The sequence below is a fragment of the Spermophilus citellus genome (assembly GCF_964194105.1).
Source record: "Spermophilus citellus genome assembly, chromosome: 1".
Lineage (NCBI taxonomy): Eukaryota > Metazoa > Chordata > Mammalia > Rodentia > Sciuridae > Spermophilus > Spermophilus citellus.
Genome location: NC_138182.1, coordinates 270,583,184 through 270,601,242, shown reverse-complemented (window position 1 = coordinate 270,601,242; position 18,059 = coordinate 270,583,184). Strand labels below are relative to the sequence as shown.

The 18,059-nt window shown below is 33.8% G+C and overlaps 1 protein-coding gene across 2 annotated transcripts in view; it reads left to right on the top strand.

Annotated features, from left to right (window-relative positions):
- RICTOR (RPTOR independent companion of MTOR complex 2) overlaps positions 1-18,059 on the top strand; it is a 118,063-nt gene that overhangs the window by 27,758 nt on the left and 72,246 nt on the right. For both annotated transcript variants that reach the window (XM_081310525.1, XM_081310526.1), the window contains exon 3: positions 16,247-16,344. In XM_081310525.1, the coding sequence (XP_081166651.1) occupies positions 16,247-16,344 (98 nt within the window). The remainder of the gene's footprint in view (positions 1-16,246; positions 16,345-18,059) is intronic.

Below are 18,059 nucleotides of genomic sequence, written 5' to 3'. Positions count from 1 at the left end.
AGATCAGAGCACATCTAGTTTGAGCACTTATAAAATCCTTCTAAGGATTTTTGCCCAAGTTGGGTAGATAAACAAAGGCTATGCTAGGTTAAAGGGATCAAGTTCATCTTGCTGCTCTTTTTGCCCTGCCTATATCTAAATCATTTCCTTATTCTAAAACAGCCCTCTGAAAACATCATTTCTTCTTTGATGCCCTTCTTTTCCTATCAAAATCTGTTTCTGACCTATATTATTATCCTCTTTTAAAGATCTTCTTTTAACATTTCCTGCAAGGCCAGTCTACTGGCAACAACTTCAGTTTTTGCTGATGTATGTCTTTATTTCTGCTTTATTGTTGAAGGATAATTTTACAGGGTAAAGAATTCTGGGTCAGCTCTCCCTCTCCTTGGTCTATACCCAAAGGACTTAAAAACAGCACACTACAGGGACACAGCCACATCAGTGTTTATAGCAGCACAGTTCACAATAGCTAAACTGTGGAACCAACCTAGATGCCCTTCAATGGATGAATGGATAAAAAAATGTGGCATATATACACAATGGAATATTACTCAGCAATAAAAGAGAATAAAATCATGGCATTTGCAGGTAAATGGATGGAGTTAGAGAAGGTAATGTTAAGTGAAGTTAGCCAATCCCAAAAAACCAAATGCTGAATGTTTTCTTTGATATAAAGAGGCTGATTCATAGTGGGATAGGGAGAGGGAGCATGGGAGGAATAGATGAACTCCAGATAGGCCAGAGGAGTGGGAGGAGAAGGGAGGAGGCATGGGGTAATTGATGATGGTGGAATGTGATGATCATTATTATCCAAAGTACTTGTATGAAGACACGAGTTGGTGTGAATATACCATGTATAAAACCAGAGATATGAAAAATTGTGCTCTATATATGTAATAAGAATTGTAATGCATTCTGTTGTCATATATAAATTAAAAGTTTACATAAATTAAAAAAAAAGAATTCTGGGTCAGCAGTTTTTCCTCTTAACACTTTTAAATATTCACTGCATTTTCTTCCTGTTTGCATGCTTTTTTTAGGATAAGAAAGATGTAATTCTTGCCCCTTTTTTCCTCTAGATAACGTGTTCTTTCCTCTGACTACTTTTTGGATTTTTTTCCTCTCACCTTGAATTTACTGTGTTTTGGCAATTATACAACTAGGTGTAGTGTTTTGGGCATTTGTTCACTTGGTGTTCCCTGAGCTGGATCCATGGTTTATGCTTGACATTAATTTTAAGGAAATTGTTAGCCATTGCTGTTTCAAGTGTTGCTTTTGTTCCTTTCTTTTCCTGGTGTAGTAATTAGATATATGTTACACTTTTTGTTTTGTTTTGTGAACCTGGGGATTGAGCCTAGGAGTGCTTTCTACCACTGAGTTACATCCCCAGCCCTTTTTAGATTTTTTCTTTTGAGACAGAGTTTTGCTAAGTTAATAATTCTGGTCTTGCAATTTTTTCTGCCCCAACCTACCAAGTAGCTGAGATTACAGGTATGCCCCACCATGCTAAGTTTATTATACTTTATGTGATTGTCACATCGACTTTGGATATTCTTTTCTGCTTCAGTCAGTCTTTGTTCTCTCTGCCTTTCAATTTGGGAGCAGCTGTGTCTAGCCTACTAATAAGTCTATCAAAGACATTATTATGTTACAGTATTTTTGGTTTATTTATTTTTATTTGTTTTGTGGGGATACTAGGATTGAACTTAGGGGCACTTGACCACTGGGCCACATCAGTTCTATTTTGTATTTTATTTAGAGACAGGGTCTCACTGAGTTGCTTAGTGCCTTGCTTTTGCAGAGGCTGACTTTGAACTCGCCATCCTCCTGCCTCAGCTTCCTGAGCTGCTGGGATTACAGGCATGAGCCACCACACCTGTCTATGTTACACTACTTTTGATCTGTAATATTTCTTTTTCTTTGTGGATGTATTGGGGATTGAACTCGGGCCCATACATTCTAGGCAGGCACTCTGCCACTGAGCTCTGCATAGCCCTCTAGCATTTCTTTTTAGTGAATTCTTAGAATTTTCATCTCTTGGCTTACATTGTCCATCTGTACTTGCATGCTACATGCCTTTTCCATTAGTGCCCTTAATATATTAATCATAGTTGTTTTACATTCCCAGTTTGATATTTCCAGCAGTTTTGCCTGTCTGGTTCTGCTGTTTGTTTTCTTACATGCTCTTTTCAAACCATGTGTTTTTTTTTTCTTTTTAGTATGCCTTGAATTTATTTATTTCTTCCTCCCTTTCACCTCCTCTCCCCCATCTCTTTCTTGAACTTGGGGCCTTGTGCATCACAGGCAAGTGCTCTACCACTGAGCTGTATCTCCAGCCCTTTTTAAAAAATTTATTGTAATTTGAGACAGGCTCCCTCTAAGTTGCCAATGCTGACTACAAACTCTTCTCTTGATTAGCCTCTTAAGCAGCTGAGATTACAGGTGTGCCCTATTAGGCCTAAGGGTTTCTGTTTGTTTGCTTGTTTTTTGACACATAGGCATGATGTATCTGGTAAAAGGAATTGCTGTGAATAGGCCTTTAGTAATGCAATGGTAAGGGGATGGAAAATAGGCAGTATCCTATGGTCCTGTAATTAGGTGTCTGTCTTTTAGTAAATTTGTACCTTTGGATTATGAACTTCAAACATTTCTTAGGGTTTTTTTGTTGTTGTTGTTTTCTTATTTCACCCTTTGGTGAGACAGGATGGCTATAGTAGGATGGAGTTAGATGTTTCCTTTTTCTCATGAAAGTCTAGAACTGGCTAGAGTTGGGGATTTCCCTTCTCCCATGTCACATGGGTTGTAATAAAACCCTGGCAGATTAGGCTGTCATTAAGTAGTTTCTCCTGAGGTCTGGCCTTGCTAAGAAGAACACTTTGACCTATTTGAAAATGGTTCATTTTCTACTCTCTCTGCTGGAAGCAAAAGAGGATTGTCTTTAGTATTTACTCTGAGAATTGGTCAAGCTGCTAGAGGTAAAACTCTTAAAAGTGTGACAGCCCAACCCCCCCCAAACCTGGGTCCCCCTGGCATTTTTAATTCTGTTGTCTACACTGTTGTTCCAGCAGCCCATCAGTTGATGTTTTCATTCAACTTCAATTATTCCCACAATGGATTTCATTCATGCGTCTTTTGCTTTATTTAAGATGTAATTCTTTGTATGACTTTCTGATCTTGGTAGGTGATAATTTGGGCATCTGATCTTGAGGGATGATATTTTGTCCTGTGCCTGTACTTCTGTTATGAATCCAAGAAAAGTTATTGATTTTTCAGTCTTTTGGGATTTTTACTTGTTCTTAGAACAGTGTGATGACTTGCAGGCTCTCTACATATGAAATCAGGAACTATTTCCATGTTCAGTTTCCTCATAATCAGAAATATAACCCAATTAAACTGGTTTACTTGCAGTTATCATTGATTTATAGATTTTCTTGCTAATTCCCATTATTATATTTACATTTAAAATGTGAATGATTAAAGGGTTATTGCTACTACAGTGGTTGAAAGGAAAAAAAAATTTTTGTATGTGAATTGCTCTACATGATGGTTACACATGAATAAGTACATACAAATTACAAAGGGGGTAAATTTTGACATCTGTAAAAGAAAAAGTGTTTTATTACTCTATCCAAAAATGGATTAGACTTTCCTGGAAAGTTTTTACTTTTATTAGAGATATTTTATTATAATCTAGAAGGCCTTCAAGATGATATCATTGGGATAGATTCTTTCCCTACTAATGTATATAACTCTTTGAAATAATAATTATTAGAATTCCGGAAATGCTAGTTTAAAGCAATGTCTCCTCAGCCTTTGCTCCTATGGATAAGTATAAGATATGTACTCTCATTGTCTGCTGGTGGAGGAGATGATTTTGCCCCTGGCTTTTATAAAGGTAATCCCAACTATATTAATATCCATATGTCTTTAGTCATTTATGTCTCTGTAGAGTAATCATAGATAATATTAAAAGACATAATTACATTTCAGACTTATGTGGTTGTTTAATTTTGCTATAATAAATTATTGTACATATTCAACTTTTCTAGCATGTTATGTAGCATTTGTTCATGTGTACTCACAAATCATTCTACTTCTATTCCAGATTTCTCAGACTATTTCATAGAAAATTTTAAGGAAGGCAGAGTGATGAAAGTTAATCTCACAATGGCTTGGAGACTGGGTGAAATGAAGGAAAGACACTGTAATCACTTGGGATTCATTTCGCCACTTTTGCCATAATTTATATGTGAGATAAAAGAGAAATTGAAATGTGGTAAAACGAAGGAAGAGAAGTCAGGGAATTTGGAAAGGGGTAAACAACTTAACTCTTTGGAAAACAGAAGATGGAATATTAGGAAGAAAAAAAACTCAGATAACTTTTAAGGAGAAGTTTTCCCATAGGTAGAAAATGTCTTAAAGGACATGTATCCACTAAGAGTTTACAATTACCGTTTTTTTTTTCCTGCCACATTAAGGCCACTATTGAGAAACTTGGTAAGTAATTTACTGTAAAACTGTTTTTGAACAGTTATTGATAGAGACAATAAGTGGAGATAGAATTAAAAACTTGCTTTATGATTCTGGTCTGTCTCTCGTCCTTCAAAAAAACATTAGATTTTAATGAGAAAGAGCTCATGAGTATATGAAACTTTGAGGAATGGAGATAATGGAAGAAACTAAAACTTACTTTTACTTAGGTCCCTGCTGCTTGGTATGCTGTATGTCACCCCTTCTCCATACATTCCTTTCATAAATTTTTTTCTTCTTCCTGTCCTCTTGCTACTTTGCTTCAAAAGCTTACTGGAAGCAATAAGCCATCTTTTGTAGAATTAGTATGTAACCAGACATAATAGTTCCTGCTCAATAAAAAATAGTTAGGCTTCTTTCTTCTAGAATACTTTTAGCAGGAACAACCTAGTCTTTCTTAAAAACAATTTATTCACTTACATATTTTATTCTTTAACATAGAAAAATAATTCTTGAAAGCCTATTATGTGGTGGAGAGTACTAGGCTCTTGGGATATAGTTATAAACAAAATGTTGTTCTTGCCTTCATGGAACTTAAAACCCTTAATAAATCTTGGTTTATATTGTAAGTGCTCACCTAATTTCTAACTGTCTCATTTGGTTTATGTTATAAAGGTTCACCTAATTTTCTACTTTCTCATTTTGGAGTGAAAACATTGGATATATTGGGATAAACAGACATACACAGATAATGCTCTACTGTATACCACATGTCACAAAATAATGAGAATTTAGGTAAGAAAAATCCAGATAAGGCACAACAATAAAAGAACTTAGAGATATCCCTGATGAATATGATGCAGAAATTCTCAATAAAATACTTGCAAATCAAATTTATCAGCACTTTTTAAAGAATTATACACAGTGACTTGTTTGTTTTTATTCCAGGGATGCAAGCAAGGATGTTTCAACATATATAAATAAATAATCATAACACAGTACCCTAATAGAATCAAGGATGAAAAACACATGATTATCTTAGTAGATGCAGAAAAAGCCTTTGATGTGATTCTACATCTTTTCATGATAAAAGTCCTGAATAAATTTGATATAGAAGAATCATATCTCAACATCATAAAGGCTATATATGATAAACCCAAAGCCAACATCACATTTAATAGGGAGAAACTTAAAATATTTCCTATAAGATCAGGAAGAAGACAAGGGTGTCCACTCTGACCACTCTCATTCAATATGGTACTAGGTATTTTAGCCAGCAAAAATAGGAAGAGAAAGAATAAAAGGTATACAAATAGGAAAGAAGTTAGGTTATTCCTGTTTGCTGCTAATTCTATACATAGAAAAATCCTAAAGATTCTACCAGAAGACTTTTAGAACTCATAAGCAAATTCAGTAAAGTAGCAGGATACAAAATTTACATAATTGTTTCTTTTCTATAGACCAATGATGAAATTTCTGAAAAAGAAATCTGGAAAGTAATATCATTCAAAATAGCAACCACATAAATAAATATAAATAAATAAATAATGCAATATCCAGGGATAAACTGCTAAGAGTATGAGAGATCTCTACAATGAAAACTACAAAATGCTGAAGAAAGAAAATGAAGACACTAAAAGGTGGAAAGTTACTTCCCTTCATCATGGATTGGGCAGATCAGTATTGCTAAAATGGCTATACTATGTATGGATATGCAACAAGTCCCATCATTATGTACAGTTATAATGCACCAATAAAAAATACGGAAAAAATAAGTAAAATGGCTATACTCCCCAAAGCAATCTACAGATTCAATGCAATACCCATCATTATACCAAAAACATTCTTTACAGAACTCAAAAAAAAAAAAAGAAATCCTAAAATTCACATTGAATGGCAACAGACTCTGAATGTGAATAAACAGTGCAATCCTGAGAAAAAATGCTGATCAGATCACAACATCTTATTTTAAAACACACCACAGAACCATGGTAACAAAAACAAAAGCATTGGCCAAAACAATAGGCATGTAAACCAGTGGAGCAGAATAGATGATTCAAGTATAAAATCACTCATCTGCAACCAATTGATTTTTGACAAAGTTGCCAAAAACATACATTGGAGAAAAGAAAGTTCTTCAACAAATCGTTCTGGGAAAACTGGATATCCACATGTAGACAACTGAAACTAAACCCTTTCTTACCCTATACAAAAGTCCACTCAAAATGGATCAAAGACCTAATGTAAGACCTGAAACTCTGAAACTTTAAAATATTGGCCCAGTTATTGGACAGGACTCTACTAACTCAGGAAACAAAACCAATAATTGATAAATGGGATTGTATCATATTAAAAAGCTTCAAAGCCAAAGAAACAGGGAAGTGAAGAGACAACCTATAGAACAGGAGAAAATCTGTGCCAACTACTTATGAACTTAAGAACTCAAAAACCTCAACACAAAAACAAGAAATACAATTTTACAAAATGGACAGATAGATACTTAGATAAAGAAGTAAACATGGCCAGAAAATATATGAAAAAAAAACAATATCTAGTCAAAACTACATTGAGATTCCACCTCATCCCAGATAGAATGGCTGTTACCAAAAAATAACATTCTGTCAAGGACACGGAGAAAAAGGAACCCTTATACACTATTGGTAGGAATGCAAATTAGTATAGTCATTATGGAAAACAGTATGGAAGTTCCTCAAAGAATAAAAATAGAACTGTATCACTTCTGGGTATATATCTGAAGGTAATGAAGTCATCATACAGAAGAGACACCTGCATAACTATGTTTATTGTGGCATGTTTTACAAAAACCAAAATATAAAATCAGCCCAGATGTCTGTTGACTGATGAATGTAATAAATAAAATGTGATAGATACACACATTGGATTATTATTCACCCATAAAAAGGAATGATATCTTGTCATTTGTAGGAAAATGGATGGAGCTGGAGGTCATCATGCTAACAGAATACGTCAGTCAGATACAGAAAGACAAGTATCACATGTTTTTTCTAATGTGGAAACTTAAAAAAAATATAACAATGATTTGAAAGTAGAGGAGGGACTATTAGGAACAGAAAAGGGGAAGAGAGGAAAGGACAAGAAAGTAGAAGGTAGGATGAACATGATCAATACATGCATAATATATGAATATATTGGGCATATTAACAGTGAACTCCATTAATTCATACAATTAATACATATCAGTAAAAACAAGTAAGTAAAGGGTAGATAAATGGTGGAATAAAGGATTAAGAATTGAGAGGTCTTAGAAGTGACCATGAGGTATTGGGGAATATGTTCTAAGAATACTTAGGACAACATCATAGCTTGTTCACTAACCATGTTTGGCATCATTAAATGTATATAAATTATTTATATACTTCTTTTTCGAAGCATCATATCTGTAAGAGCATGACCTAAAAAATAAGTTTACTTAGGTCTATGTTTGAAACTTTATTATTTAATAACAATTTTAGAATTGTGTATATCATTGTTTTATTTAAGCAATATAGAGTCTAACTACCTATTAAAAGATTTTATGTCATTCACATGATTTTATGTCATATGTAAGAGAGGGTCATAATTTCTTAATGATTATGTAATACTTTATGGTTAGACTCATTCTATATGGAATATCTAGTTTGATCATTAATATATCTCTGAGATAATTATTGTTTCTCCTTTAAAAATGAGAAAATCTTGGATTAAGAAAGTAGTGCATAAAAATCATCCCATAATAAAAAAGTCATTAATTTAAACAAAAGTGAGTTAAGCATTTGCCTGGTCTGACCATATAACTTTCACATGATTGATCCATAAATATTTTTCTTGTTAAACAAATACTTTTAATTATAGTTACTATTTATTGAGTAGATGTTATAGGTTAGGCACTGGGTAAATTACATTTTATATTTTGCTATAGTATTTTTAAGGGAGCTACATATTTTTAATGTATAGATATGAGAAAATGAATGCCTGTGAAGTTAAGTGATTTAGTTGAGACTATGTGGTTTGCAAATGAAGAAACTAGATTTAAATGCAGTTCTTTTTTATTCCAAAATTCTTCTTCTTTCTATTACTCCTACATAGCATCTGTATGCCAGCAGTTTTTTTATTACTAATTTACTGTATTTGAACTCAAGTTTATTTAAAAATAAGTTTTCATTGTATATTGATGGATAGGTAAAGATATTAACAGTATAGTTAATTGCAAGTTATAATGTAGGACATGGAAGTCATATTAAATGTTTATATACATACGTGTGTGTGTGTGTGTGTGTTTGTGTGTGTGTGTGAAAGAGAGAGAGAGAGAGAGAATATGTACACATACACAGAAACTTGAACAGGAAATGAATGTACAAATGAATTAATATGGTTTATTTATGATAGTTTTAGCCTGATAGTTTTCTGTATGTATTTCTATATCTCTGTATGTATGCATATATATTATTAAAAATAAAAAAAATTCATTTACTTTTGGTGTTGCTTGTACAGGTTGAGTATTTCTAATCCAAAAATCTGAAATATTCCAAAATCTGAGATTTTCAATTATCATCACACCACAAGTGGAAATTACACATCTGACCTCATGTTATAGGTCCTTGTCAAAATGCAGTTGCATTAAAAATGTATAAAATTATCTTCAGGCTATGGGAATAAGGTCTATATGAAACATAAGTGAATTTCACATTTACACTTGTATCCCACTCCAAGATATCTCTTTAAATGTATGCAAATATTCCACACACCCCCACCACCAAAATCTGAAAATCAAAGCACTTATGTACCAAGCTTTTTAAAAAATTTATCTTTTTATTCTAAGTTGTTATATACGACCGCAGAATACATTACAATTTGGTACCAAGCATTTTGAATAAGGAATTCTCAACCTGTAGTATTTATGGATATAGGAAGAGCTTTATGGTTATAATGCTAACTTTTTGTTGAGCTATAATTAAAATAAAAAGTACATGTTTTAAGTATATTTAAGTATGCATTTGATACTTAAATATACCATGTCAACACTACCTCTAAACAAAATAATATTTTCATCCCTTTCTCTAAAACCTTCTATAATTGATTACTGATCACCCAGCAATCAGTATCTGATTTGTATTATCATAGATTAGTTTTGCCTGTATTAGAATTACATGTAAATTAAATGAAAAAATATGTACCCCTTTTGTCTGGCTTCTTTTTTTTTGTTGACATTTTTGGAGATTGATCCATATTGTATCAGTATTTTTTTCTTATTGATTGGTACTTTGATATGTATGTGTACTATACGTTGTACATCCACACTTCTGTTAATGGATATTTCAGTTTTTTTCATGTTTGGGGCTATTATGAATTAAGCTATTATAAATATTCTTGTATGAGTGTATTTGTGGACATATATTTCTGATAATTAAATAGCTGGATCATAATTTAGATAGCCTGTGTGTTGCCAACAGCTCTGTACAGTGATTCTAATATTTTATACACCTCCAATAGTGTGGACAACTTCTAGTTGCCCCACATCCTCTTTAACATTTGGAGGTGTTTGTATTTTTGATATTAATCATTCTTACAGATATCTAATGGTACCTTGGTGGTTTTAATTTTACATTTCCCATTATATTTTCGATTAGTTTTTATTAATGATATTAGGCATATTTTCTCATAACATATCCTGGGCACATTTATCTAATTTTGTATTTGTATCTTTTCTGTTCAAATATTTTGACCATTTTTAACTAAGTTAAAATTGTAATGTTGATGTATAGACAACTTATATATATTCTTTATTAAAGTCTTGTCAGATATATGTATTGCTAATGGTTTCCTCCCAATTTTGTGGATTGTATTCTCTTTCTTTTTTAGTTTTGTTTTATACTAGGGTTTGAACCCAGAGATACTCTACCACTGAACTATATCCCTAATTCATTTATCTATCTGTCTATCTAACTATCTATCTATCTATTTGAGACAGGGTCTTGGGAAGTTCCTGAGGCTGACCTCGAACACTTGTGATCTTCCTGCCTCAACTTTCTGAGTTGCTAGAATTACAGGCATGTGCCACTACTCCTGGCTTAGATTCATTTTCTTAATAGTTTTAAATAGCAAAAAATTTCACTTTGATTATACCAAATACAGATGTTCCTTGATTTATGCTGAGATTATGTCCTGGTAAACCTGTCATAAGATGAAAATGTCATATGTCAGTGTGCACTTAAGTCTGGAGATACAGCTTGCTCATTGGTAGCATTCTTGCCTACGATGCTCACATCCCAGTTTTGATCCTTAGTAAAACAAGGAAGAGCCAGGCACGGTGGTATACTGCTATAATTCCAGCAGACCAGGAGGCTGAAGCAGGAGGCTGGCGAGTTCAAAGCCAGCCTCAGCAAAAGCAAGGCACTAAGCAACTCAGTGAGACCCTGTCTCTAAGTAAAATACAGAATAGGGCTGGGGATGTGGCTCAGTGGTCAAGTCCCCTGAGGTCAATCCCTAGTACCACCCCCCCCCAAAAAAAAAAAAACACAAGTAAACAAGAACAACAGCAAAAGAGGGAACAATTAAAAAAAAAAGAACAACAACAAAGAAGCATTTAATACACCTAACTTACCAAACATTATAGCTTAGCAGGTAATACTCTATGAGAATGAGCTATTTATTCTGTTTGGGTAGCTGACTAGAAGCTGTGGCTTCCTATCACTGCTGCCCTGAATTGTTATCATAGTGTATATCACTAGCCCAGAGAAAGATTAAAATTTGAAGTGTTGTTTCTACTAAGTATGTGTAGCTTTCACACCATGATAAAGTTGAAAAGTTGTAAGTTGAACATGTAATCTCAATAGAAATACACCTAGCATAAGTAGACATAGAAACAACCATAAATGACTTTTGGTACATGTACCACTTGATAGTGGGAGCTTGAGCATGTGAGTTTTAGAGTAGATGTGTAACGAGTGTTTGCACATATTAGTCAGAAGTTTATGGAGAGGATTAAATAACCTTCTAATATAGTTAACTTTAGATGTAGTTATTTTTGATACGTATTTAGTAAAAGAACTAAGAATTGTAATTGTACTAGTCAGGGTTCTTCAAAGAAACAAAACCAATAGGATATATGTAGAGAGATTTGAGCTGAGATTTATTAGGGTAATTGTCTCACATAATTATGGAAGAAGACCCATGGCAGGATGTATATAAGCTGGCGGTGCAGGGATAGCATGGCTCCCGGGGTGAGTGGGGGTGGCGCTGATATATGTTCTGGAGTCCAAAAGCTGAAGAGCCTGGTTTTTTAAATGTTCTGCAGCAGGAAAAGAGTGTATCCCAGCTCCAGGAAAGAGATCAATTCACCTTTCCTCTGTTTTTGTTCTGTCCCTGTCCAACTGGATATTGCTAGCCCACACTGAAGGGCAAATCTTCCCTACTTAGTACACTCTAACTCACCTGCCAGTCTCCTATGGAAACATCTTCACATCCACATTCCAAAATAATCATTTACCAGTTCTCTAGGCATTTCTTAATCCAGTCAAATGGACACATAAAAGTAGCTGTCACAGGAGTTCTTAATATTTTAACTTTTTTTTCCAAACTCTTTTTTACCAAAGAAGTACTCTTATATTTAGAAGCATTCTAAAAAATAAACTTCAACATAAATATATAAGACTTTTGGTGATGCTAATATATAATATTCTGTTCTGTACTGTATACATGCCATGCAGAACATGATTTGTGTGTAGTACATACTATAAAGTATATAAATATATATTTGAATTATTTTAAATTGCTTCTTCCCCTTTTACTTACTAAAGCAATGTAGATGTGCAGTTAATTTCAATCTATTCATGGCCATGGAATCTGAATTAAGTTGTTTTTTTTTTAAAGAGAGAGTGAGAGAGAATTTTTTAATATTTATTTTTTAGTTTTCGGCGAACACAACATCTTTCTTTGTATGTGGTGCTGAAGATTGAACCCAGGCCGCACGTATGCCAGGCGAGCGCGCTACCGCTTGAGCCACATCCCCAGCCCTGAATTAAGTTTTTTTCAGTCATTTTTTCAGTGTATTTCTCATGTTCATTTAGAGAGCCTAGAAAATATAACCATCTAAGGAATGAAAATATATCACTAATTTTTAACCACCTAGAATTAACTTCTTTGTAAATATTCTTGTTTATATCTAAACCCTTCAATTGCTCAGAGGAAATTAACTGTGTCACTATTCAGCACTGCTTATGGTTATAACTGTGCTCAGTTCAAAAAACAAGACAAAATACTGTCAAGAAAATATATTTCTTGACATTATGGTTTCTCTTCAAAATCTGCATTTTTTAACCATATACAGAGTTAATATGTGAAAGTAATGATACAACATTATTTTTTAAACTGTTCTACTAAAAAACACCAAAATGTTCAGTGTCACAATCAGTAGACAACTCCTAGATAGAAAGATAAGAATCATATCAAAGATGATTTAAATTGATTGTATTTAACTCTACCATTCCAGATATGAAGTCTCTGGATATTTAGAGTTGACTGCAGTTATTTCATTATCTCCAGAGAAATTAATCAGCAACACACATAGGATTTATGAGCTACATGATGAGAGGAAAATAACCACTATAATTTTAGAAGTTCATTTATATTTTGCTTCCTTGCATTTGAATGGCTGGCCATCTTAGCCAACTCCCTACAAGTCTTTTCATTTTCCCTTTTCTCCCTCCTTCAACCATGGGTTTCTCAGTTTAAAAGCTTCAGAGACTGTCATCCAAATAGGTTACCTCCCATAGGCTTTATGCTTCTCATATAGCACTATTATCAGTAGGCAGTTTTGTAGAAGCTGAGTTGGAAACACGAAGTGCGTATATGAAGAAATAAAGACAGGTAAATCTCTCCGTACATTTCTTTTTGCTACTCCACCATCTGTTTTTCCTATTTCCCATATAATAGTCTCACTGATTTTAGCTTAATCACTTTCTGATATAAGTTTTGACTATTTAGATAAGGATTGGCAAACTTCTGCTCTATGTCTGTTTTGTTGAAAGACTGCAGTGGACCAGTTGTATCCCTACAAAATTCATTCTTGAAATCCTAACCCTCCAGTGTGTTGATATTAGGAGGTTGTGCCTTTGGGAGATAATTATATCATGAAAGTGGAACCCTCACAAATAGAGTAATGCCTCTATAAAAATTTGGGACCTTAGAGAGCTCTCTCACTACTGTGAGCACTTGACACATTGACAAGTCTCCAACCTAGATGGCATCACCAGAACTTCACCAACCTGATTCCCTGATCTAGACTTGAAGTTTCCAAAACTGAGAGAAATAAATTTCAGTTGTTTATAAGACATTCAGTCTGTGGTACTTTCTTTATAGCATCTGGAACTAATAGCTACATTCATTCATTTATGTGTTTTCTACACTTGCTTTTTGGTGCAACAGCAGTCAGATAGTTGCAGCAGAGACCTTATGACCTGCAGTATTTGAAATATTTTTGATCTGGCCCTTTACAGAAAAAGTTTGCCAACTCAGGATTTAACAAGCAAAAGAGAAACTAGAAATTTCTCATTTCATTATAGTAGCACTTTAACATGCTATTTCATGTTAAAATTCCTCATAGCAACATTGTAGTACATGAATGTTAGTATTTCATACGTTCTAAAATGTATTTAATGATGTTTTACATTGGTTTGGGAAGTAACATAGCATTTAGGGGGAATCATGTTCTATCTTTCAGAAACTATGTTATGAAGAAGCTTTGACATCCATTATTTGGGTTTCTTGGTAATTAATTATTTAAAGAAGAAGGTGGTGAGGAAAGTAGAAGAGTTGTTTCATTTTGATTGGTGTTGACAATGATAACATCTTAATTTGACAAACATTTGACCTGATATTGGTTTGTCAAGACCCGTCAGTTTTGAAATAGTGTGCATAGGTTTTATATTGTTGTCAGTTTTCTTTGTTTTATGTGAAATACATTAAAGAGAGATCTGTCTTATTCATTGATGTAGTCTTAGTACCTAAGTAGTACCTTGTCATAACAGGCATTCAGTTAATACTTGTGGAATGAATGGACTCAGATATAATATTTCATTTTGTAACAAGTTTATGGTTTTATAAAAGGGTCTGTGATCATTTTATATCCAGAAAATAGGCAGTAATTGAAAGATTAAAAAAAAAAACATTTGTGAGGAATATATCTCCTCTTAACTATTAGTTCTGTGAGATCATTAGAAATGAGTAACCATATTATCACTTTAGTAAAAGGTTTTGTTTGGTGCTTGACAGTGTTAAATTGATGTGAAATGTTTAGGTTATATATGTCTACTAGATGAGTTGCACACTGCCTTTAATAACTCTTTTTTGTTGGTACCAGGGATTAAACCACTGAGTCACATGCCCAGCCATTTTTTTATTTTTTATTTTGAAATGGGGTCTTGTAAGTTGCTTAGGGCCTTGCTAAGGCTAGATTTGAAGTTGTGATCCTCTTGCCTCAGCCTCCAAAGCCTCTGGGATTACAGGCATGTGCCACCGTGCCTGGCTCTTTAATGATTCTTAATCTTGCCTTTGCAAACTACCATAGGTCTTAAATTACCTTAAGCGTTGTTTTAAAATCTTATCAACTTCTCAAATATAATTGAATTATTTAACATCATTGGCTTACTTATCATTTTCTCCCTCAATTTTTCAAACAGATAAAAGTTATATCAAAATGGTATTACAAAATACTAACATTTACCTGTTCATGATCTCTTATAATTGTATTTAATGGAATCTGTTCTCATTCAATGATAGGCTTTCATTCTACTTTTTGCTTCTTAACATACCTGGTAATTTTCAGGTGAAGGCAAAACATTATAAAGTTAGTCTTTAACATTTTTTGTTCTTATTGTTCTTAAAAATCTTAAGCTTTGGTCCTAAACACAGTTTAGTTATTTGGAAGCAGTTGGATTCTTTACTGTTTTACTTTTTAAGATTTGGTAGATGGGATCAAAGAAATATTTATATTCTGCACTGAGTCAAGTCTTCTCTAAATACTCATTTAATGACCCATGAGGTTTTCAATCTGGCTGTAAGAGTTATTATTTCTTGACCTAAGTGATTACTCAGTTTTTTTCCCTTTTAATTCTTTTGAGTTATTCTTTCCCTAGCCTTGGGTAATTTCCTCACAAGTGTCAGTGATCATTCTACTGAATACTCACAGGGCTCCTTGCTAGATCGCCAGAGTTTTCTTTATAGACAGTGCTTTTTTCCTCCAGTAATTCTTGTTCTGAAACTCTTAGCTCTGTTTCTTTAACTCAAGAGAGTTAACTTAGGTTTTTTCTCTTGGTACAAGGGCCTGGAAACTCTCTTAAGGCAGTGAGCTGATGTAGTTGTAGGGCACACATATGTTTCTGTCATTTTTTTTTTGGAAATCATTGTTCTGGGCTGCTTGATGGCTAATATCTTTTGATTGATCCAAACAGAACAGCATATTTGGTCCCTTTTGCCACATAGTAGCAAGAAAGACTACTGTGTTGAGATTTATGATTTTTTGGCTGCATAATTCCAGGTGATATACAGAATTGGACATTAGGTAAGAGCAGAATAGAAATGTGAAGGTAATTGATGTCATTTGGGGGATTCAACGCAGGGTCTTGCACATGCTATGGTATTTCAAGTCTACTAAGTAAATTTATTTTGAGCAAACTTTGTGAAGTTTTAATACTGCATGTCTTGATGTTTGATGAGGAAAATATTTATAAAATTATGTTAAATTGTCCTTTTTTTCTAGAACCTTCTGATAACTTAAGGGAAATACTCCAAAATGTGGCCAAATTGCAAGGAGTATCAAATATGAGAAAGCTAGGCCATCTGAATAACTTTACTAAGGTAAGTAATTTGAATCTTTATTATTACCATATAAAATTGTTTGTTCCTTACCATCCAAGCACTAGATGTTTCCTAATCATCATTAAAAAGTTCTTGTATATTCACTTAATGTTAGTGTTTTTTTCCATTTCTTCTCATGGATTTTTTTTCGTGTGGTTTTTGTTTTGAGATGGGGTTTCACTATGTTGTTTAAATTGGTGTTGAGCTCCAGGGCTCAAGTGATCTCCTACCTCAGGCTCCTGAGTTGCTGGGACTCTTAAGTACACCTCACCACACCTGGATGTCATGTATTTTTAAATTATAAAATGTATTTTAATAATAAAAATTTATGCTTGATATAAAAAATATTGCTTAGAAAAAAAAATGACTACTAAGTCTACAATCCAGTCCCAGCCCCAATCTTGCACCCAGTATTGGGGATTGCAGGGACACTTTACCACTGAGATGCATTCCCCAGTCCTTTTAATTTTTTTATTTTGAGACAGGCCCAGACTGGGCCTCAAATTTGTGATGCTGATTCTCCTGCCTCAGCCTCCTAAGTAGCTGGGATTACAGGTGTTCACCCCTATACCCAGCTCCCTTTTTCCTTTTTATTCTCTCAATTTCTTTTTAACTCATTTCATTTTCTCTCCGCCCTTCTTCACCATTCTCTATCCCATTTCTCTTTCTTCTCTGACTGCTCCCTCCTTTCTCAGTTTTTTTTCTTTTTACCTTAGTGCATTGTGCCACTTTATGTTTTGTTTGGTTGTTTGCAATGTTGGGGATTCAACCCAGGGTCTTGCACATGCTAGGCAAGTTCTCTATCACTGAGCCACTGTAGAGAATACAGTGATTTCTATAATGAAGGCACTACACATGTGTGTATTTCGTACTTTTTTTTTTAACAAAATAATTTTCATATTTTCCTTTGGCTGTGATGCCAGTTAGTAGCAGCTTTTTTATTTATGATCTTAAATCATCTATGGATTTAACAAACAGATAGCCAACCTTATTAGTAATTGTCTACACTAAAAGGGACTGTACCCTGAGATGAGGTCAGAGAGGCTGTCCCATGAATAACATTTGTGAACTTTAGACTAGATTAAAATTTCTTTGGGCTACTTAATGATGTAATGGGAAAAGCATGAGCATTAGATCAAACAGATGGAGTCTTGCAGCCCATCTCTGACTAACAAGCAAGGCAAATCATGGGATAATTTCTTTACTTAGAGATGTTTTGTCCTTAGAGTTGAAGTCTTTGTGTAGTGCCTGACACACAAAATATGCTTCATAGCAATGTATGTCAACCTGCAGTTTGTTTTTTTTGTTTTGTTTTGTACTTTTTGCCACTTCTCTTGTTTTTTAGTGAACTCAAAATTTGAGTTGCAGATTGATAAGATGTTAAAGTAAATCAGGGTTATCTTTAATGTCAGTACTTTTGACATATTTGGCCAGATAATTATTTGTTTGGGGAAGTTGTTCTTGCATTGTAGGGTGTTTAGCAGTATCCCTGGCCTGATATCCTGCTATTTTATATATATATATAAAATATGTATACCAGTAGTTCCTTCCTCAACACATACATACCAGTTGTGGTAAACAAAAACACCTCTAGGTGTTGTCAAATGTTCCCTAGGGGACAGAATTTCCGCTAGTTAAGAACCATGCTGTAAATAAATGTCTATAGATTTTATTATAAAAATTATTCACTGATTTAGCACAAAACATTTATTGAA